General features: G+C 39.5%; 1 protein-coding gene across 7 annotated transcripts in view; it reads left to right on the top strand.

Moving 5' to 3' along the window:
* atp8a2 (ATPase phospholipid transporting 8A2) overlaps window positions 1-23,999 on the top strand; it is a 589,180-nt gene that overhangs the window by 539,496 nt on the left and 25,685 nt on the right. The window contains exon 36 of one of the 7 annotated variants that reach the window (XM_063054228.1): window positions 8,653-8,773. The exons of the other annotated variants lie outside the window; for them this stretch is intronic. Within the exon in view, the coding sequence (XP_062910298.1) occupies window positions 8,653-8,694 (42 nt within the window). The 3' untranslated portion in view covers window positions 8,695-8,773. Of the gene's footprint in view, window positions 1-8,652; window positions 8,774-23,999 lie in introns of those variants that run through there. 7 annotated transcript variants of the gene reach the window in all.

Raw genomic sequence — 23,999 nt, 5'->3', positions numbered from 1 at the left:
TCTCTTAAAAGACCCTATCATATCCGCCTCCACCACCGTCGCCGGCAGCCCATTCCACGCACTCACCACTTCCTACGTAAAAAACTTACCCCTGACATCTCCTCTGTACCTACTTCCAAGCACCTTAAAACTGTGCCCTCTCGTGCTAACCATTCCAGCCCTGGGGAAAAGCCTCTGATTATCCACACAATCAATGCCTCTCATCATCTTGTACACCTCTATCAGGTCACCTCTCATCCTCCATCGCTCCAAGGAGAAAAGGCCTAGTTCGCTCAACCTATTCTCATAAAGCATGCTCCCCAATCCTGGCAACATCCTTGTAAACCTCCTCTGCACCCTTTCTATGTTTTCCACATCCTTCCTGTAGTGAGGCGACCAGAACATTTTAATCTTTTTTTTGATGAGACCGAGTTGCCAGCTCAATGTTCAACCCAGCACGGATGGAAAGCATGTAAGGAGCCGGCCAGATTTAGAGCTGGGACCACTTGCCTTGAAGTCTGATGCGGATTCCACTACCCCACCGGCCGGCAAAACCACTTGTGTGCATTTCTATTTGTGTGACTCCAAGAGGCATTACTTACGAGAAGGTGAAGGTCATACCAGGTATACTGCCAGGGTAAGGGAGCACTAATTTATTGGGAATTTGAGCATCAAAGTTAGAAGTAAGAGTGCAGTTGAGCGGATTGAAGGTTGCAAAAATGTATTGAATACAAGGCCAACCCATGACAGATGGAATTTAGAAACTGCAGAAGCATGTGAAGCCTTTTTTTTCCTGATGCTTAGTGCTGAAGAAAAATGTGGTTGAGAGGAAAAAGGTAACTGGGATGGACACCAATACTGACAATGATCAGAGATGCTACAGTTTGTAACAAAATCTAAAAAGTTGATACTCTCCTTTTTCAGTGTTGATATTCATAGCACCTGAACGTGCTATGCAACAAAAACAGAAGGGTTAGATTTTGCAGGAAAAGAATGTACACAATTGCTATAAGGAATAATAAATATGTTTAATTACTGAGCCATCCAAACTAACGTTGGAACCTGAATGCAGTGTCTATTCTACCTCTCAAAGGTCAGTGAAGCATTCTGTGGAGCAGCTTGGTTAGGGAACTTAACCTGTGTAAAAAGAACAAAAAAAAGCTGAGAAAGTAAGTAAATAAAAGAAATATAATATTTAACTTCTGTACTTGGTGACTGCTTGGTTTTATGAGTAGTGCAGTGACTGGAGAAGCGACCAGCTAAAGTAATCAATGGCAGAAGTTTTGGGGGGTGGATCAGCAGCAGAAAACACTACTTTGCTGGAGGAAAGTTGCAGAAGTCCTCCACACATTTTGTCAAGGAGCAAAGCAAAATTGTGAACCAGATGGATTATGTTGTATTCCTTAATAAATTTCCAATTTGCTAAAATCTGCTCTGCAGTGAAAATCAATAGTTTCCTTTTGACCAATCAGATTCTAATATGTCAAAGGAGAATGGAAAGTGGGAGCATGGGAAAACTTGTCTCGATTATGGACAGTCTGACAGGATCTCATTGTAATCCTTATCTGCTTTCCTTCCTAGCAGTTGGCAAGCTGCCAGGTGTGAAAATCGGCAGCTGAAGGCTGCAGCTGGAAACAGTGTCTGGGAAATGGGAGGGCGTAGGGATCCAGAGAACCAGTTGTAGAGCTGAGGGAGGTGTACTCAGCATCGAGAAGATAAGGATTTCTGAGTGTTTAGGGTTTGACTGTCATAACAGATGCTGCTTTTACGCACCTCTCTCTACTCAAATTCCAAAATCAGCCCCAGGTCAGCACATAACGTTCTAGGTCTGCTAAAAATGATATTCATATTTCCTCTGAAAAAAATAGTCCCTTTCATGTCTTTAAGAAGCTTCAATACACTTTCAAAGCAATTAATTATTTTTGAAGCTCAGTCTTTTTCATTGATGTTATCAAACAAGTTAGTTAATTTATAACATAAGAAAAGGCTTTTATACAGTATGTTTGTAACCACTGACAACATTATCACTGTTGGAATGGTCAATGTGCACAGGAAGCTGAAAAAAATAGTAAGAAGTATAATTAATTAACCTGCACCCATTTTGGTTTGGGGAGAAAAGTTGACACAGTTTTTGGGATTTGTTTTTACAATCACGTGATTAGGCTCAGAACTTCAGTTTAATGCATTACTTTAGCAACAGCACCTCTGGCAGATTAGCATTCCCAAATGATAATCCAGAATAGGAGTGCTGGAGCAGTGTTTAAACCTGCAGAGATGAGTGCGCTAGAGATAGCTTGTATGTATTTTGAAAGATGCATGAGATTATTTAGAAATTTTAGGAAAATTTCTTCCCCCTTTAATGAATTAGTACACAAGCAGATGCAGTTTGCTATATGAGATATGAATTGAAACTGACGTGAGAGCTTTGTGTAAAAATTAAATCTACAATATTATCTGAATGAAACAATGCCACTCATTAGATCTGGTTTGTCAGCCTTTCATTGCTGAGGGTGGGTCTAGAGATCCTCTTTGTTTTTTTTAGTGCGTACATTTGTTCAATCCCAAACAATCCTAGTGGAGAGGATTGCCTGGACGTTCAACTAATTAGTTTGGAAACATACATCTGGCTTTCTAATTACTGCTGTAGGCCTGCCAAGGCCCAAGCTGTTACCTTCATTAAATCATGCTGCTGTTTTTAAGGAATTTATACATAAATTCCCTATCAGAATGGTTTCTAAATTAGTATCTGACTGACCTCTTTTCATTCTTTAAGGGTACCAGCTGACAGAAATTGGCAAAAAAAAACTAATTGGCTAAGCCTAGTCAAGAACAATAAGTCTGCCTAATGTAACGAAAGGACTAATGTGTCATTCAACACCAGGCAAAACTTGTGGAAGTACCATGTATAATTACTGCAATTACCATAAGATGAAGACAATGCTTTAAATGACCCAAAGCAGAGGGAGTGCATTGTTAAAATAATAACAACACCAGGCTGCTAAAGGAGCATGTATAATATAAGGTGATTTGGAGACACCAGAGAGACTGCAAATGCTGGAAATCTGAAGCAGCACGCAAAATGCTGGAGCAACTCAATAGATTGTGCAGTTTCTAAGGAGGGAAATGGATGGTTAATGTTTCGAGCTGAGACCCTTCTTCAGGACTAGGAAGAAAGAGGACAGATAGCTGGCATGAGGGTGGGGGAAGGGGGAGGAGCTCGAGCTTTTATACTGGTTGTCACCTGAAATATCGACTGTCCATTTCCCTTCAAAGAATCTACCAGATGCAGAGTTCCTCCAGCATTTTGTGTATTGCTGGAAGGTAGTTGTAATAGTTAGCATCATCACCTTTGTTTTAACTTGTTGCAAAACTGTGTGCCTAACTCAGAAAATACGATCTGATCTTAAATGAGAAGAAACTCAGTTAATTCCTTGGATTAAGCCTCCAGTTCGCCTACCAGCCCCGACTGGGAGTTGAGGATGCCATCATCTACCTGCTGAACCGTGTCTACGCCCACCTGGACAAGCCAGCGAGCACTGTGAGGGTCACGTTTTTTGACTTCTCCAGTGTGTTCAACACCATCCGCCCTGCTCTGCTGGGGGAGAAGCTGACGGCGATGCAGGTGGATGCTTCCCTGGTGTCATGGATTCTTGATTACCTGACTGGCAGACCACAGTACGTGTGCTTGCAACACTGTGTGTCCAACAGAGTGATCAGCAGCACTGGGGCTCTACAGGGGACTGTCTTGTCTCCCTTTCTCTTCACCATTTACACCTCGGACTTCAACTACTGCACAGAGTCTTGTCATCTTCAGAAGTTTTCGGATGACTCTGCCATAGTTGGATGCATCAGCAAGGGAGATGAGGCTGAGTACAGGGCTACGGTAGGAAACATTGTCACATGGTGTGAGCAGAATTATCTGCAGCTTAATGTGAAAAAGACTAAGGAGCTGGTGGTAGACCTGAGGAGAGCTAAGGTACCGGTGACCCCTGTTTCCATCCAGGGGGTCAGTGTGGACATGGTGGAGGATTACAGATACCTGGGGATATGAATTGACAATAAACTGGACTGGTCAAAGAACACTGAGGCTGTCTACAAGAAGGGCCAGAGCCGTCTCTATTTCCTGAGGAGACTGAAGTCCTTTAACTTCTGCCGGACGATGCTGAGGATGTTCTACGAGTCTGTGGTGGCCAGTGCTATCATGTTTGCTGTTGTGTGCTGGGGCAGCAGGCTGAGGGTAGCAGACACCAACAGAATCAACAAACTCATTCGTAAAGCCAGTGATGTTGTGGGGATGGAACTGGACTCTCTGATGGTGGTGTCTGAAAAGAGGATGCTGTCTAAGTTGCATGCCATCTTGGTCAATGTCTCCCATCCACTACATAATGTACTGGGTGGGCACAGGAGTACATTCAGCCAGAGGCTCATTCCACTGAGATGCAGCACTGAGCATCATAGGAAGTCATTCCTGCCTGTGGCCATCAAACTTTACAACTCCTCCCTTGGAGGGTCAGACACCCTGAGCCAGTAGGCTGGTCCTGGACTTATTTCATAATTTACTGGCATAATTTACATATTACTATTTAACTATTTATGGTTGTATTACTATTTATTATTTATGGTATAACTGTAATGAAAACCAATTTCCCCAGGGATCAATAAAGTATGACTATGACTATAGTAGTGAAGCACAGAAAGCAACAACAGATGTATTACTTTGTAAAAAAAAAGACAAACTCTGTCTTAAGGAATACAATTTTCAAATGGCTATTTTAAAGCATTGACACGAGTGTTAAACAAAAGTTGGTTCTTTAATTCCCCGTACTCACCGTACAGAAACGGGCCTTTCAGCCCACTCTCTCTGTGCTGGTGATTAGGTGCCTATCTATACTAACTCCAATTCCCAGCTAGCAGCCCAAGCCCTTTATGGCTTAGTGTTTCAAATGCTCAGTCAAATACTGCTTGAATGTTATGAGTGCACTTCCTAAAGCTGTGTGTCAAATTTCAGATATCTAATCGATGAAAAAAATGTTCTACAAATCCCCTCTTAAATCTCCTACCCCCTTACCTTAAATCTGTGCTCCCTCTTTATTGAGAGCTCTTTTGAGGGAAATCTATGCTAACTGTGTTCCTGGTTCCTCAGTCAGTTCCTCCCTTGGCTGCCTTTACTGCAAGAGAAAGAAGGGCAGCCTATCCAGTCTCCCCTCATATCTGTTGCATTCAGGCCATCACCGAAATGTTCCCATAACCTATGGACTCACTTCCGAGGACTCTAATGTATATTGCTTATTATTATTATTTCATTCTGTTTTTGCACAATTTGTCTTTTGCACACTGGTTGGACACCCATGTTGATGCGGTCTTTCATGGATTCTGTTATGGATTTATTGAGTATGCCTGAAAGAAAATGAATCTCAGGGTTGTATATAGTCACATACAGTGCCTGTAAAAATTATTCACTCCCCCCACCACCCCGAAATGTTCATGTTTTATTGTTTTATGACATTGAATCACAGTGGATTTAATTTGGCTTTTTTAAAAACACTGATCAACATGAAAAGACTCATGTGCCAACGTGAAAACAGATCTCTACAAAGTGATCTAAATTAATTACACATATAAAACACCAAATAATTGATTGCATAAGTATTCACCCCCTTTAATATAGCGCACCATATCATCAATGGTGCAGCCAGTTGATTTTAGAAGTCACATAGTCACTTAAATAGAGATCACTATTGTGTGCAGACCATAAGACAAAAGAGCAATGTTAAGCCATTCAGCCCATCGAATCTGCTCTGCTATTCATCATAGCTGCTCCTGGATCCTTCTCAGCCCCATGCACCTACCTTCTTGCCATCACCTTTGATGTCTTGACTGATCAGCAACCTGGACAAACAATCAAGGTGTTTCAATTGATTGTAGTAAAAATACACCTGTATCTGGAAGGTTCAATTGCTGGTGAGTCAGTATCCTGGCAAAAACTACACCATGAAGACAAAAGAACACTCCATGCAACTCTGCGTAAAGGTTATTGAAAAGCATAAGTCTGGAGATGGATACAAAGAAAATTTCCAAGTCGCTGAATATCCTTTGGAGTACTGTTAAGTCAATCATCAAGAAATTGAAAGAATACGGCACTGCTGTAAAATCTGCCTAGAGCAGGCCGTCCTCAAAAACTGAGTGACTGTGCAAGGAAGGGACTAGTGAGGGTGGCCACCAAGAGACCTATGACGACTTCTTCGGCGGTTGGCACCCAGCTTAATGGTGCATTACCGCCACCTTCTGCTCCGCAGTGTGCAATAGACTTAGATTCCAAATTCCTTCACCCAATCGTACACACATATATACCCTAACCTACATTTTATCCTCCCATCTTTGGCCATCCTAGTACCCTATTCCTGCTTATTCATCATATCCCTGTACCCCTTAAGAAAGCTAAAAAATACTCTGACCTGTGCTTTCTCACCCATGCCCAGCAACCCTTTTAATGTGAATTCCTGCACCCCCAATTCCCTATGACCTGTGACTACTCTGAAGGAGTTACAAACTTCAGTGGCTGAGATGGGAGAGACTGTGCATACAACTGTTGCCCAGGTGCTTCACCAGTCACAGCTTTACAGGAGAGTGCCAAAGAGAAAAGCCATTGTTTTAAAAAATGTATATGAAATCTCAGCTAGGGTTTGCCAGAAGGCATGTGGGAGACTCTGAAGTTAGCTGGAAAAAAGCTCCAAAATTGAGCTTTCTGGCCATCAGACTAAATGCACATAATCAAAATGCACATCCTTACCATGAAGCGTGGTGGTGGCTGCATCATGCTGTGGGGATGCTTCACTGCAGCAGGCCCTGAGAGGCTTGTGAAGGTAGAGGGTAAAATGAGTGCAGCAAAATGCAGGGAAATCCGGGAGGAAAATCTGAAGCAGTCTGCAAGAGATCTGCGACTTGGGAGAAGATTTGTTTTCCTGCAAGAAAATGGCCTCAAGCATAAAGCCTAAACTTCACAGGAATGGCTTAAAACAACAAAGTTAATGTCCTGGAGTAGCCAAGTTGGAGTCCAGACCTCAATCCAATTGAGAATTTGTGGCTCGACTTGAAAAGGGCTGTTCACTCACGATTCCCATGTAATCTGACAGAGTTTGAGCAGTTTGTAAAGAAGAATAGAGAAAAATTGCAGTATCCTGTTGTGCAAAGCTGATAGAGACCTATCCACACAGACTCAAGGCTGTAATTGCTGTCAAAGGTGCATTTACTAAATACTGAGTTGAAGGGGGTGAGTAATTATGCAATTAATTATTTGATGTTCTATATTTGAAATTAAATTAGATCACTGTGTAGAGATCTGTTTTCACTTTGACACGAAGGAGTCTTTTTCTGTTGATCAGTGTCAATAAAAGCCAAATTAGATCCACTGTGATTCAATGTAAAACAATTAAACATGAAAACCTCCAAGGGGGTGAATACTTTTTATAGGCACTGTATATGTGTATATATACACATACTTTGATAATAAATGTACTTTGAACTTTTAATCTTTGAGAGTATCATGAGCATGCTATGTTAACACTGGAATGTTAACACTGGCAACACTTGCAGGTTTCCCCTGGGTGTTAAAGAAAACAACACATTTCATTGTATGTTCACTTTACAGGTGATAAATAAATTTGAATCTGAATCAGAATCTCATGCTCTGCAAAGCAACTTCCTCGCAGAATCTCCTCTGCGAGCACTTCAGTGCAGTCATACAACACGTCCTGCCTGACCTTCTGATTTTTTATTTCAGACTTCCAACATCTGCTTTTTTTTTAATTTTCAATCCCTTTAATGATTTCTGTTGCTTTCTTGTGCTGTTCTTTACACAGTTTCATTTGCTACTAACCTTTTGCATTCTTCAACTAAAATGATACTTGGTCTTGTAACCTATATGTAACAAAATGAAATTCACCAAGTACTTTTGTTCTGTTAGGGGGTTTCTATTGTGTTTGCAATTATATATTATTTTATATTCTTAATTCTATTTAAACATTTTTGAATATTATGAGGGAGTTTTAACTTTCACAAGGAGGTTGTGCGTGACAAGTGAGAAGTTTTTTAAAATTTTCTCCAACCCACCTATTTAAGAATTTACTTTAATAAGTTGGTCATACCCAGTTTACTCATTTTCCAGATCAGTCACTGAGATATCTATTAAGATGGACATGCTTTCATCTTAGTTGGATTTTTTTTTATTTTTAACTTGTGGAAAATGGAATTCCTAAGTTATGGGAAGTTGAAGAAATCTTTGAGGTCAGTGTCTTTATTTTACTGTTTATAGGCAAGGAGGAGAAGTATTAGCCTCAATCCCAAAAGTCATGTCTCCTCTACAATTGTACGGTGATTTCTGATCCATCTGCTCCATCTACCATTCCTGGCATCTGATGCTTGAAGGATTTCCTGCCCTAAAGATAGCTTGGTTCTTGAGCAAGGAAACTGTTGAAAACTGAATGCTGTAGTTAATTTACACAGGACATCCCAAAAACTCATACTTTGTGCTTCTTGACATCAAATAACTATCAAGGTCATAGTTATGACAATGGGCAGTTGTGACAGCCAATCTTCTGAACAGATAAACTGTTTTAATGATGTTGGTTAGCAAGAAGACTAAAGATCTCTCATTCTCTTCTGATATCTTTACAGGATCTTTACATTCACAGAAGGATGCAGAAGGCCTCAGTTTAACAATCCCTCTGAAAAACATTCCCCTTGGTGGAGCTCTCACTTAGCCCAGCATTGACTTCTCAGCTAGCAGTACATCCTCTGGATTCTGGTGCTTTAAATTTGGAGACTATGAGTAGTGGAGTACCAATGAGCTGAGGCTGGCAAAAGCTAGCAGCTATATCTGACATCACTGATGATATGATTATGTCCTCATTCTGTGACTCTGAAGCACCTTCAGGGAGTATACATAGTTACCATATGATCAGTCTACTTACTACTGTTGGGACACCTGCCACCATTGTGATTTGACAGTTATCCACACTGCTTGTTATCTATGCAGTGTATGATGACTTGTTCCAGGTTTTTGAGCATTGTTCCAAAGAGCCTTGCAGAGTTTGCATTTCTGGCTAGCTTTTCCTTGGATCTCACTAAAAGAACAAAAAACTTCAGTTTGTAAGCTGTAATGTTTCTGCTCATAATATATTGTTATCTCTGTTTTTGTTTTCAGTGGTTTAAGTAATTTTTATTTAGGACATTTTCTTTTCATAAACTTTTCTAGAGGCTATACTGATGGGTTTTCACTGTAGAAAAATACAAATGTTCATTTTTCATAAATGTTCATGTAATATTTTATATTATATGAACTAAAGTTATGACACTGAAAACTGCATGTCAGTATGCTCTGCTTTTGCACAGCTGGAATGCTTGAAAGGTAATGCAATCAACAGTGCCACTTCACTCATAGGATGTGAGTTCTTCCTCTACCATTCTTCAAATGATGAATCCTTGGTCTTCACCAAGACACCTCACAGCATCAAATATGGAGAAAGCTGACACTGGTGGTCCATCTGTGCCAGAGCCTCTTTCAGCTAAGTTATTTACAGAAAGTTGGAGATTCAAGATCTTCCTTTTGCTTGTACTTGCTCAGTGAAATGAGCCAAAGAACTTTATGGGCATGCAGTCACCACCACCTTGTGTGAGAGAGGAGGAACTTGGGGGATAAATAACTTGGAAAATGATGTACACATAAAAAGTGGGAAAGTTCTGATAAAATGAGCTTCAACCAAAAATATGGCATTACAAATAATTAGAATTTCTCTTCAACCTGTAGGGGGAAAACCTCCAGTGAACAACATTTTTGAAGAGCCCTTTATTCTCCCTATTTTTATAACCTTGTTGTTAGACTCTGAGCACCTTGTACGGTATATAACCCTTCAAAGTAATTTAGTTTGGCAGCTTTTACTCTGAAGTATCTTGCAGAAGTTTTCATCTAATCCTTTGCGTTAAGCAGAATCCTTCTGTACAGTTGGAACTATTGCTTTCATTAGTGTTTAGCGTATTGTAGACATTCAAAGTGACTTCTACCCAATGCTGGCAGATGGGTGTGATCCCAGTGGGGTAGATTATCAGAGCTAGTCCTGTCAATCAAGTTATTGCTCCCAACTAGACTGAAGATGAAAATTAGGCATATGGAAAGATGAAGTACATTTGAAGTTTTGGATCAACCTATTTACTGGAATTCCTTTTTTAAATTAGTCTGGGAGATTACATTGTGTTTTGATTTTTTTTAAGGAAATATTTTAGCTGAGTGCCATTAGCCATTTATTTATTTATTCTATAATGTAATAATTTTCATTGTTAAATATTTGACTACTTTTCTGCCACTTGATTAAATTAATTAGTTGAATCGCAGTCACATTAACACAAAGCATATTTGCCATTAAGTTTTAACAGGAAGATTGTCTGTTGAGGAATATTAGGGTTCTGGGGATTGCTGTTTGGGGTTCGAATATGTCCATGACAGACAGCTAGGCAGTCACATTGAAAGATGTGTTGAAGGGAAACACTTTGAATAACCAATTCCAAATCCCAATTTCCCACACTAAATTTCCATAGCTTTTGCTCAGCATAATAATTAAGCTCAATAACTACCGAGAGTGCAATACCACAGTATTTTCTTTCTAAGTGTTATACCAAAAACAAATTTGCTTATTAAATGTTTCAGTTTTCACCTGGAACCTGATTTCATTGACAGTTTGTGCTTTGTTTTTGGAAATTACTGTCTATTGAAAGTTTTCAATAGAACATTTTTTCTTTGTAACGCACAACTACAATGTGTTCCTATTCATCTTTATTGTTGATCCAGTTATCCACAATGAGCACTTTGACTCTGACCTTTATTTTGAGTAAAATCCTTTTTTTTAAAACCTAGTCTGACAAATCTTTTGAAGTAATTGGGTGATTTGATCAACGATAATAATTCACAATGAGATTCTCCAGAATGATTAGTGGTACACCTCTTTTTCTGATGTCGGATAGTTAAAATTCTTGTGAAAAATGAAACTGCAACCAAAAAATGACGGTGATTATTACTTACAGTTTTTTCCTGAATTTTACCCCCAGAGTGCTCATTACTGAATAGACAAGCTTTAGAAAAACATTGAATCAGACAACAGCTGCTTGTTAAGCAAGGTGACTGTGTTGTGAGGCTATGTGTTTGTAAAGAATGACAGTTTTTGCATACAAGACTTTACATACAAGAATTTGCTCTTTATTATGAATATTTATTTTGCGTTGCAGTTGTTGCTATATTGATAAGGTAAGCATTTAACAAGTAAAAATTACAACTATCAATGAACATCCTGAAGTCAGGCAGCCCAGTTTATTGCAGTGTGCTATTTCAACTATGACGATATAAATTCTTCTAGCTTTGACATCTGTTGTCTTCAGTTGCGTTCATTGATAAAGTGAGTGTTGCCAATTTCTGGCAAGAGCTGTTGAATGTAGAGTAGTTAGAGTAAAAGATTCTTTGATCTTAAAGAGAGAAAAAGACTGATGGAACAAATCCTGTCCAACTCAAATAAAAAGCAGTTTGTGAATGATCTTGCAAATTGCACAACAGCAGCCTCACTGTGAATAAGAGCTTAGGCCATTATTGAGTCAGAACTAAAAGAAAAATCAAAATACTAAAATGTAACAGAAAGAGAATGGGCCTAGGGAGAGACTTTTTTGAATTTATGCCAGGTTATGCCAAACAGGCGTGAAACAGCTGCTTTCTCTACATTCTGGGGCCTACCAGTCAGAGCACGGTTCCTGTCCATAGTTTCCAGCTGAAATCACTTGAGACACGGATACTGGCTATTGCATGTTTACTCATCTGTGAGAATGCTGACAGCAGGCATTTGTAAATTCCCACAGTTTGCCAGCATTGGACATAGAACAGATGCAGGGATTATTGGGCTGATTTGTGAAGGCTTTAGGTCCATGGCTGTGGAAGTAATTCATTCTTATGTCAGGGAAAGATCTTTCTGATGTTTAAATGAGTGTGAGGGTCATAAACTGTACAGGTTTCATTAGATAAGTTGATCTCAGACATTTCCCTTCTTGGTATCAACAACAACTGATCAATTGGCACACAAACTATTTTCTTTAAAAATATTAACAACATTTAAAATCATGAAAGTGATAGCAGCAGGCCCGTTAGAGGAGTTTTGATAAAATTATTTTATGGCTTATGCAATAAGGTACTTTGCAGCAGAAACTAAGTACATAGAAATACAAATTGAATGTAAGAGTTTTATCTTTAAAAGAGAAATACATTTTATTAGTGTACTTAGGATTTTAAAAATCTAAAATGTTTTAAAATTAAATAGTTTAATTCTGTGTTTTAGCCAATTAAATAGTTTAAAGTCTATTTTAGGATTATTGCATTATAGGAAAACACAGTACCAAATTTGTACACAATAAGGTTTCTAAAACATATGTTTTATGGCACTGGGAGAACTTCTTTACTTTGCATTGAGTAGTGCCGAGAGATACTGAACATTTATCTTAATAACAAAAAGCACTGTAGCAATATACGACCACAGACCATAAGAATTTAAAAAATAGGAGGAGAAGTAGGCCATTCGGCTCATGGAGTCTGCTGCACTGTGACTCCATTATGACTGATTTATTATCCCTCTCAACCCCATTCTCCCAGTAACCTTTGACACCCTTACTAATCAAGAACCTATCAACCTCTACTTTAAATATACTCAGTGACTTAGCCTCCACAGCCTTCTGTGATAATGAATTCCACAGATTCATCACCGTCTGTCTAAAGAAATTGCTCCTCACCTCTGTTCTGAAGGGATGTCCTTCTATTTTGAGGCTGTGGGACACACACTCTAGAATCTGTTCAGTTCTTTAACTTGTAACTTGTAGATATGGAACATTTCATTGGATAAAATACTCTAATATGATTTGCAGAGGCTTGATCAGATATGTATAGGTGCAAAACCAGAGAAGGAAGTTAGAAGACACTGAAAAATTGAACAAAGAAAGAACTCTGAAGAATGGGCCATAAAGGGGCAGCAAATACCAAAGAACTGAAGAGATTTACAAATTCCGGGGTCTGAACCCCATTCATCTTGAAGAATAGTCACCAATGGTTAGCTAAATATATAATTCATAAGGACCTCAAAAGTTCATGTAGCCCTTCAAACCTGTTCTGGCATTCAAGATTTGTTGAGGTCATGAAAAGCACTACTGTGTGTCCTTCCTGACAGAGAACACGGTGTGAGAATCAATTAATATATTTTTGTTTTATATGTATAGGTTCTTTCATTCAATGAAAAGACTGGTAGTTCTTCTGCTTTTCAAAATTACCCTTTCTTTTAATTGGCCCAAAGTAGATAACCTCGCTTATATTCAGTAAATTACGTTTACCATAGTTTTGCTCTATCAACTAATTTGGTGATCACTTTATAATAGAATTTATGTATCCATAATGCTTACAATTCCACCCATCTTTGTGTCATTTGCTTAGCCTCCGCTCATTTATGCCTTGTTAATTGCTGCTGTCAAAAAGCACAGGCTGACAATGCCACTCCCCAGCTTCTCCTGTTCCAAATCAATATTTTGCCTTCAGTTCCTTGTGTCTCATTTTTTAGGTAAAGTTTTCTTAAGTACAAGAGATTCGGCTGATGCTGGAAATTCTGAGTACACACACAAAATGTTGGAGGAGCTCAGCAGGTCGGGCAGCATCAATGGAGAGGAATAAACAGTCAACGTTTCAGGCCAAGACTCTTCATCAGGATTGAAAAGGAAAGGGGAAGAAGCCAGAATAAGATGGTGAGGGGGTGGTGGGAGTATGAGCTGTTAGATGATGGGTTAGACCAGGTGATGGGGGAGGAGGGTTGGTGGGAGAAGGGGGATGAAGTATAAAGCCAAGGGAGGATAGGTGGAAGAGGTAAAGGGCTAAAGAAGAATGAATCTAATAGGATGTGGACAAGGTAATCACACTTCACATGCTCTCCAACACTTCAATTACTTTCAGTTTCCTAGAGGCCGTGTGGTCTCCGGGTCCTTTAAGAGAATAGAACTGCTGTACCCTGCCGCGCATGTTGTAAAGGTGACTAAGGAGGGTTGGGCATAGGGTTAGCAGCCCTATCCTGTAAAAATAATTATTGCTACAGAAACACCAGCTGCATCAAAACCAAGCCAGCCAGTCTTGGGAGAGGTAGGGCCTCTTTTGGAGAGCTTTATGACGTGGAGAGGTGAAAGCCGAAAGGAAGCTCCTTCACCGAAAAACCTACTGTCAACCAAGAAGACCTCCAGAATTTGCATCTGGAATGTGAGGACCATGTATGAAGCTGGGAAAACCCTACAAGTGGCAAAAAAATTCCAGAACAATAAATTAGATATTTTGGGACTCTGTGAAACTAGATGGACAAATTCAGGGCAAGTACAACTCACTTCAGGGGAAACTGTCATCTATTCAGGACGCATGGAAGAGAATGCATCGCACTCTGAGGGAGTCGGATTAATGTTATCAAAACAAGCAAAGGGATCACTTTTGGCTTGGGAAACATCAGGACCCAGGATCATGTCTGCATCCTTCCACACCAGTAATAGGAGAATAAAGCTAAACATTGTGTTAGCCTGTGCCCCTACAAATGACAAGGATACAGTTGTCAAGGAAGATCTCTACAACAGACTGCAAGTACTCCTGGAGAAGCTGAAAAGAAGAGACATCACCATCCTCATGGGATATTTTAATGCTAAAATTGGAAATGACAACACAGGATTTGAAGAATTAATGGGGCAGCATGGACTTGAAGACAAAAATGAAAACGGAGAGCTATTTGTAGACTTCTGTGCATTCAACAAAATGGTAATTGGTGGCAACATATTCCCTCACAAGCGGATTCACAAGGCAACATGGATTTCACTAGATTATCGAACAGGAAACCAGATCGACCATATCCATATTAGTAAGAAGTTCAGAAGATCCATGCAGAATGTCAGAGTCCTTAGAGGTGAGGACGTGGCATCAGATCATCATCTTGTTATTGGTAAGCTTCAGCTCAAACTTAAAAGGAACTATGCTACAACAAGCAAAATGAAAAGCTGTGCAACACAATTCTGAAGGACCAGGGGAAAAGACAACAATTCAACTTAGTATTGCAGAACAGATTTCAAGCCTTGGAGAATCTAAATGAAGAATCAAGTGTGGAGGGGATCTGGGAACAAGCCAAAGATGTCTGGACCAATACATGTGAAGAAGCTTTAGGCAAGAAAGACCACCAACACAAACCATGGATTTCTGCTGAAACACTCAGAAAAATAGAGCAAAGAAAAGCGAAAAAGGATGCACTTAACACAAGTAAAACAAGAGCATCAAAGACTGTTGCACAGAAAAACTATGCAGAAGCAAATAAGAAAGTGAAAGCAAGCATCAGAATGGACAAAAGAAACCATATTGAAGACCTAGCAAAAGAAGCAGAGCAGGAAGCATCAAAAGGGAACATGAAAGGACTGTACGACACAACCAAGAACCTCTCTGGCAAATTTCAACCAGTGGAAAGACCAATTAAGGATAAAGGAGGACAACTTCTGACAGGAGTTGAGGAGCAGACCAAAAGATGGGCCGAACACTTTGAACAGCTTCTAAACAGACCATCACCACCAGAACCACCTGTCATTCCACAAGCAGAGAACGACTTAGTGATAGACTGTGGCACTCCTACCAAAGAGGAGATCAGAATGGCAATCAAGCTCCTAAAGGATGGTAAAGCTGCAGGACCTGATGGTATACCTCCAGAGGCACGCAACAGCAGTATAGACATATCTATTGAAATGATGTTCAACATCATAAAAAAGGTCTGGGAAGCTGAAGAAGTACCCAAGGACTGGAGAACAGGACATCCAGTTAAAATCCCTGAGAAAGGAGATCTCCAGGAATGCAAAAACTACAGAAGAATAATGTTGCTTTCAGTGCCAAGGAAAGTTCTGAGCAGAATCATTTTAGATTGAAAAATGCAGTAGATGAGAAGCTTAGAGATGAACAAGCAGGATTTCGACAGAAAGGTCTTGCACTGATCAGATTACAACTCTTAGGATTATCATTGAATAGTCGCTGGAATGGAACACATCATTGTACATTAATTTTGTAGATTATGAAAAAGCATTTGACAGCCTGGACAGAGAGACATTGTGGAAACTAATTAGGTATTTTGGGATTCCAGAGAAGTTAACTAACTCGGTAAAGAAGATCTATGAAGATATGGAATGCAGAGTAATCCATATAGGTCAGTTGTCAGATACTTTCAAGGTGAACACTGGGATACGACAGGGATACCTACGGTCCCCTTTTCTCTTCCTGCTAGCGGTGGGCTGGATTATGAAGCAAACAACAGATGGCAAGAAGAATGGAATATAGTGGACAGTGTTCAGACAGCTAGATGATCTTGACTTTGCTGATGATTTGGCACTACTGTCACACAGCCATGCCCAGATGTAAGAAAAAACAGATCTTCTAGACTTCACATCGCAGAAAATAGGGCTACACATTCATGTAGGGAAAATAAAATTACTAAAAGTAAATGCAGGAAACAACACAGTTATCCTGAGAAATGCTCCTCTAGAAGAAGTTGAGTCATTTGTCTATCTGGGAAGAATTGTCAACAAGAAAGGAGGTACAGACGAGGATGTAAAGACCAATATCCAAAAATCCAGAGGAGCTTTCATAATACTACATCCAGTTTGGACGGCAAAAGAACCAAATTGAGAATCTTCAACTCAAATGTCAAATCTGTCCATCTATATGGCTCTGAATCTTGGAGACTGACATCAGAAATAATCAGAAAAATTCAGACCTTCATCAACAAATGCTTGCGTCAGATTTTGGGGCTAACATGGACAGATTATGTGAACAATACAGAATTATGGCGAAGGACCAACCAGACACTAATTGAGGCAGAAATTGAGAGAAGGAAGTGGTGCTGGATAGGACACACGTTGAGGAAGCCCCCGAATAGTATCACCAGACAAGCTCTCACATGGAATCCTCAGGGCAAGTGAAATGGAGGTAGGCCCAAGTCCACATGGAAGAGGGAAGTGTTAACCGACGCCAGGAGAGTGGGAATGACATGATCACAGCTGGGTATGCACAAGACAGGTTGATCTGAAAAGAGGTTGTTGATGGCCTGTGCTCACTTGTGAGTTGAAAGGCAGAGGAGAGAGTGAGTACCAGAAGGAGGTGATGGGCAGGTGAAGAGAAGAGTAGACCAAAAAGGAGAAGGGGAATGGAAAAAGCGAGATTGGGTTGGGTGGGAATTATCAGTAGCCTCCAGTCTGATGGCATGAACATTTCCATAAACAGTCAACATTTTGTCTTTCCTACCTGTTACTTCCTCAAAGAATTCCAATATATTTACCAGGCAAGATTGTCCTTTAGGAAGCCATGCTGACTTCAGCTTCTTTTATCATGTGTCTCCAAGTATCTGCAAACCTCATCCTTTAGTAATGGACTCTAGCATCTTGCCAATCACTGAAGTCAGGCTAACAGGCTTATAAATTCCTGTCTTTTGCCTCCCTCCCTTCTTGAAGAATGGAGTGACATTTTCCAGTCCTCCAGAACCACACCAGAATTTAATTATTATTAAAAGATCACTACTAATACCTCCACATTCTTTTCAGCTACCCCTTTCAGAACCTTGAGGTGTAATCCATGTGGTCCAGGTGACTTATCTACCTTCAGACCTTTCAGCATCCCAGTGACCGTCTTTGTAATAGCGACTACACTCACTTATCCCCACGACACACTCAAATTTCTGGAATGTTCCTGGTGTCTTCCAGAGTGAAGACTGATGTAAAATGCTTGTTCAGTTAGTGCAGTTGATGACTTCCCAATCATGAAAGCTCTGAAAAAGAACATTCAGCTCAGGCAAGAAGAACTACCTGGTAAATGACATTTCTTGACTCTTAGCCTGGACTGATAAAGTATGCATCTCAAGTACATATCCATTTTAAATGTGATGACAACTTCTGGGTCCATCATCCTTTCAACCAACAAGTTTTAGACCTTTACTACTGTAGGTCAATGAGTATTTCCTCAATTCCTTCTAATTCTTCTACTAGTTACCTTAAATCTATATTCTCTAGTTACTGACAATTCTGCCAAAGAAATTGACATTTCTTTTTCACCCTATCTGGTGCTGTCATTACCATATTCATCTCAATGAAAACACACCCTACTGCTAAGAAAGTATCTCCATCCTTGCCAATCGTATATCTAAAATTTACCAAACTAGGCAAGAGCATTATAAATCTTTTCTACATTCTTTGTGGTTCTATAATGCCTTTTATCAAAGTGATGTCCATAATTGTACTTGATACTTTAGCTCTTGTATTCCATCTCTTCATAGAGGTGTGTATCTTTGATACCGTTGTAACCAGGTTATCCACAGTAAAAAACAGAAAATGTATTAAATTATAGAAAACCATTAAAAGAAATTATACAAACCAGTTGATATCCATGGTAACATCAGGAATCCGTAGAATTTGTATAGATACCTTTCTGTATTCTTTTGCTTTATTTGCCCACTGTAATTACATTGCCTTCCATTTCTCTAGCTCAGTGTTCATTAGTCCAGTCCATTGATATCTTCTCATAGTCCACAATTCCCTTCTTCACTTTCAACTGCATAGCTAATTTTTATTTAATTGGCAAACTACAAAATCACAGCATATACTTAAGCACAGCTCGCTGATATAAATGGGAAAAGAAGATCTCCAGCATTTTGCTTTATGTTACTTTCAGCCTTTCTGTCACTAAAACTTAAGTCAATCATTACCCTTCGCTTCATGCAACTGGGATAATTCTGATCGAACTTTCAGCTTTCCATTGCATCCTTTGGCCCTCAGGGATAGTACCACGTATCTTGCTGAAATCCATGTAGGCTACGTGAAATGCACCAATCTCATCCACCTTCCCTGGTAACTCCTCAAAAAAAACTGAGTCAACTTAGATGAACAAAGACTTCCTTCAACAGTTCCATGATTGATGTTAGGCTGACTGCCTGAATTTATTAGGTCTTGGCCCTTGCACTTCTTTTCAAACAGACAAACCACATAGATCTCTAACATCACTGCTGCAGAGGAATGGAAAACTATTATCTGAGCTTCCACTATTTCTTTCTGCTTTGGAGAGCCTGGAATACTTATAATTTGGGCTTTTTGCAACTTAAACACTTTTAAAGATATAAGACCCTGTAATATATTAGGAATTATCTTTGTTATTTCAGATATCCCTTGCAATTTTTTTTTCCATTCTGTCTTTTGTACTTAATGCTGTGCAGCAAAATCCGGACTGCTGTAGTAAACCATTGGGTCAGACAGTATAAATGGGTTGAGGTGTGGCAGGGTGAGGGTTGTTGGGAGATTAATGTTTCAGATTAAGACACTACTGCTATATTAGAAATACTTAATGTTTTATCACTTTTTGTAATATACACTTCTCCCAATCATGTTTTTGAATGGATTATACATATATATGTAGCCTCATACTTCGGCAGTGTTGCACGATTATTTTTGGCAGATCTTTAATCACTTTCTAGAGTTATCAATGGTTTATATATTTTAATTATCCCTTTGAGCACCTCCCATTATTCTGCCATCATTCTCCCACAAATTGATATTTCCCTTTTAAAAACTTATATCTCATCAGATTGAAATCATCCTCATCTGTATTTTCCAATCTGTAAATATTGATGTTTTTCCAGTTTGGCTTGTATTTCTTAGCATTGATAACTTGAAAATATTGCCAATAATCAAAAAAGCTGAAAGAAACGTAAAAACATAGAAAACCTACAACACAATACTGGCCCATCGGCCCACAATGCTGTGATGAACATGTACTTACTTTAGAAATTACCTCGGGTTACCCATAGCCCTCTATTTTTCTAAGCTCCATGTACCTATCCAGGAGTCTCTTAAAAGACCCTATTATATCTGCCTCCACCACTGTCACCGACAGCTCATTCCACACACTCACCACTCTCTGTGTTTTTAAAAACAAACCTACCCCTGACATCTCTTCTGTACCTACTTCCAAGCACCTTAAAACTGTGTCCTCTTGTGTTAGCCATTTCGTCCCTGGGAAAAAGCCTCTGACTATCCACATGATCAATGCCTCTCATCATCTTATATACCTCTATCGGATCACCTCTCATCCTCAGTCGCTCCAAGGAAAAAAGGCCGAGTTCGTTCAACCTATTTGCACCCTTTCTATGGGTTTCACATCCTTCCTGCAGTGAGGTGACCAGAACTGAGCACAGTACTCCAAGTGGGGCATGACCAGGGTCTTATATAGCTGTAACATTACCTCTTGGCTCTTGAACTCAATCCCATGGTTGATGAAGGTCAATACACCGTACGCCTTCTTAACCACACAGTCAACCTGCACAGCAGCTTTGAGTGTCCTATGGACTCGGACCCCAAGATCCCTCTGATCCTCCGCACTGCCAAGAGTCTTACCATTAATACTATATTCTGTCATCATATTTGACCTGCCAAAATGAACCACCTCACACTTATCTGGGTTGAACTCCATCTGCCACTTCTCAGCCCAGTTTTGCATCCTATCGATGTCCCACTGTAATCTCTGACAGCTCTCCACACTATCCACAACACCCCCAACCTTTGTGTCATCAGTAAATTTACTAACCCATCCCTCCACTTCCTCATCCAGGTCATTTATAAAAATCGCGAAGAGAAGGGGTCCCAGAACAGATCCCTGAGGCACACCACTGGTCACCAACCTCCATGAAGAATATGACCCATCAACAACCACTCTTTACCTTCTGTGTGCGAGCCAATTCTGGATCCACAAAGCAGTGTGCCCTTGGATCCCATGCCTCCTTACTTTCTCAATAAGCCTGCATGGAGTATCTTATCAAATGCCTTGCTGAAATCCATATACACTATATCTACTGCTGTACCGTCATCAATGTGTTAGTCACATCCTCAAAAAATTCAATCAGGCTCATAAGGCATGACCTGCCTTTGACAAAGCCATGCTGACTGTTCCTAATCATATTATGCCTCTCCAAATGTTCATAAATCCTGCCTCTCAGCATCTTCTCCATCACCTTACCAACCACTGAAGTAAGACTCACTGGTATATAATTTCCTGGGCTATCTCTACTCCCTTTCTTGAGTAAGGAAACAATATCTGCAACCCTCCAATCCTCCGGAACCTCTCCCATCCCCACTGGTGATGCAAAGATCATTGCCAGAGGCTCAGCAATCTCCTCCCTCACTTCCCACAGTAACCTGTGATATATCTTGTCCGGTCCTGGTGACTTATCCAACTTGATGCTTTCCAAAAGCTCCAGCACATCCTCTTTCTTAATGTCTTAAAAGTGAGAACTATCTCAAGTATAGCTATTTTAAAAAGTGAGCATTTAATAGTATCAAAATATTTCTGATATAGCTTAAAAAAGCAAAAGGCACAATATATGTAAGAGCAGTTTGAGTATTAATGTTGTTTGTGAGTGTTCAAAGAGGGATCTGAATGTGCTGGATAAAAGAGGAAAAGGTCCAGTATGTTGTCTGATTACTGACAGGTTTTATTTTTGGTATTCTTTCCAATCTTTACCTTTTAATCCCAATGCATAGATGTGATAGTACTGGTAAGGGTGCAAAGGAGATTTGCCAGGGTGTTGCTAGCATGCATCACTTTAGTTATCAGGAGAGACTGGAGAGGCTGTATCTGCTTTCCCAGAGTAGATGAGTTTGAGGGGACATAATTAGATAAATCTAGAGAATATAGATTTAGAGTGTATTCTTTTGCCTTTAGGGTAAATGATAGGAGATTTAGAGGAGACCTGGGGAAGGACCACCTTCACAGTTCAGGGATGTCCAGTTTTGCAGAGAAGGAATAATTCGTATATACACTGTGAAATATCTGTAATGAGATTTTTCTTTGGAACAATATTGTTACTAATTGATATTTCAAGAGCAGTTTCATCAGAACTATCAAAGATTATTTGACTCTTAAAAATCCATTAATCTCCTTTGCACACACCAACTGCCAGTAAAGACTTGCGTTATAATGCACAATTGGAAGGCACTATTCTTGTAGAAGAAGGTAACCTTCTCTGGAATTTTATTTTTCTTTATTCATGGATATAGTTTTAAAAAACATCTAGAATTAATTCTTCATCATTTTGTAAAGTATGTAATGACACAATTTGATCCCATCGCTGCACACACACATACTTCTTGACAATGGTCACTGGTACTGCCCAGAGATGCCTGGCAATATTGAAACAGTTCATTGTTTGTCTTGGGGCATGGTCAAAATTGCTGGTTCAGAATGTAATCCTTGAATGCTGCTTTCCTAATACTGCCTTACCTTACAGTAATTATTTAATTGGAAATTGAAGGTAATCTGATTCTGTACCAAATGAATGACGGAAAGCACATCATCCCAGTAGAGACTATAATTTGAGGGTACTGGATAACATGAGGAATAAGCACCAATTACTTGCTAAAAGACTAGCTTTTGTAATATTACTTACTTCTCTCAGTTTTATCAGTTATCTCTTCTGTTCCTTAACAAGTAATGGCCAGGCATTATTAAGTAACATTATCCAAACTGGGTTCTTAAAAATTGACCATACTCTGATAATTCCTTAATGAAAAGAAAAAACTCTGTTTCAAGCAACACACACAAAATGCTGGAGGAACTCAGCAGGCCAGGAAGCAGCTCTGGATAAGAGTACAGTGGATGTTTCGTCAGGACTATTTTGCATCATTCCTCTAGTATTGTAGAATAATGGTATATCTATTTATTTCCAGTTGCATTGCTGGAAATGTAATTACTGGAAATCAGTAATATTAAACTACGGCAGGGAATTCTACTTCAGTACTTAAATGGTGGAAGAGTTTTTTTGGACATATGAGAATGGAATTAAAACATTGAATAGTCTATTTTTTCAAATTTAATAAGACCTCTATGGTACCCCAGCATTATTTTACTTCCTGGTCCTATCATGTTTTGTGTCGTAAGTTTATTGCTAACAGGTTGATTTAGATTCCAGACTAGTCTAGTCAGTCGCACCTATAGATTATATGAAGAACGCATTTACTGTCTGATATATTATTTTTTAAGCTGCTTGCTTTGTGGCCTTGGAGGATATCCAGATATACATTTTCAGATGACCATTTCCTAACTCTTGAAATTGAAGAAGAATGCGTCTGAATTATGCATTGTGCTGTGCTTGGGTCCATGGATCAAGAATGATTCAGCCTTAATCTTTGGATTTAGCATTTTATGTACAATTATCTCCAACATCCCTGGATTCAGAAATAAAGATCATTAGGGTCCACAATGACAGTCCAACAATATAGTTTGCCACATTTTGTGTCCAAGTGTTAGTTAATAAGTGCAGATCTGGATTGTTCTTATTATAGCACAATCCTTCCACTGAAATCTATACCCAATAACTAGAGGGTGGTGCTGCTAGTAGCCTCATGGTTCCAGCAGCTTGGGTTTAGTCCTGACCTTTAGTGCCATCTGTGTGGAGCTTACACATTCTCTCTGTGATCCTGTGGGTTTTCTCCAAGTGGTCTGGATTCCTCCCACATTTCACAAATGTATCGATTGATAGGTCAATTGGCCATTCTCTGTTTGCTCTGTATCTGTAGGTGAGTGGTGGGATTTGAGGCAAATCTGGGAGAAAACAATGGGTTAGTTAGGATTAGTATAAGTGGATCCTGGATGATCAGTGCAGACTTAGTGGACTTAAGGGCCTGTTTCCATACTATGACTCTTGGTTTTATCCTTAATTATATTCACAGAAGTTACGTGATGCTCTACAAAACAGAACTATTTAAAACAAATGAAATGTATAACATGGGGTAGGATGAGAAAAAGTAGAAAATGACAGGGTAATAACAACATCAAATTGTATCATCAAGTTTATTTTGGAACCTATTTTTTAAAAATATTTTTAAAGAAAACCTAACTAGACCAAGTTATTCTAACTTACTTC

Source organism: Mobula hypostoma, chromosome 7, assembly GCF_963921235.1.
Source record: "Mobula hypostoma chromosome 7, sMobHyp1.1, whole genome shotgun sequence".
Classification (NCBI taxonomy): domain Eukaryota; kingdom Metazoa; phylum Chordata; class Chondrichthyes; order Myliobatiformes; family Myliobatidae; genus Mobula; species Mobula hypostoma.
This window is presented reverse-complemented; position numbering and strand designations above follow the sequence as displayed.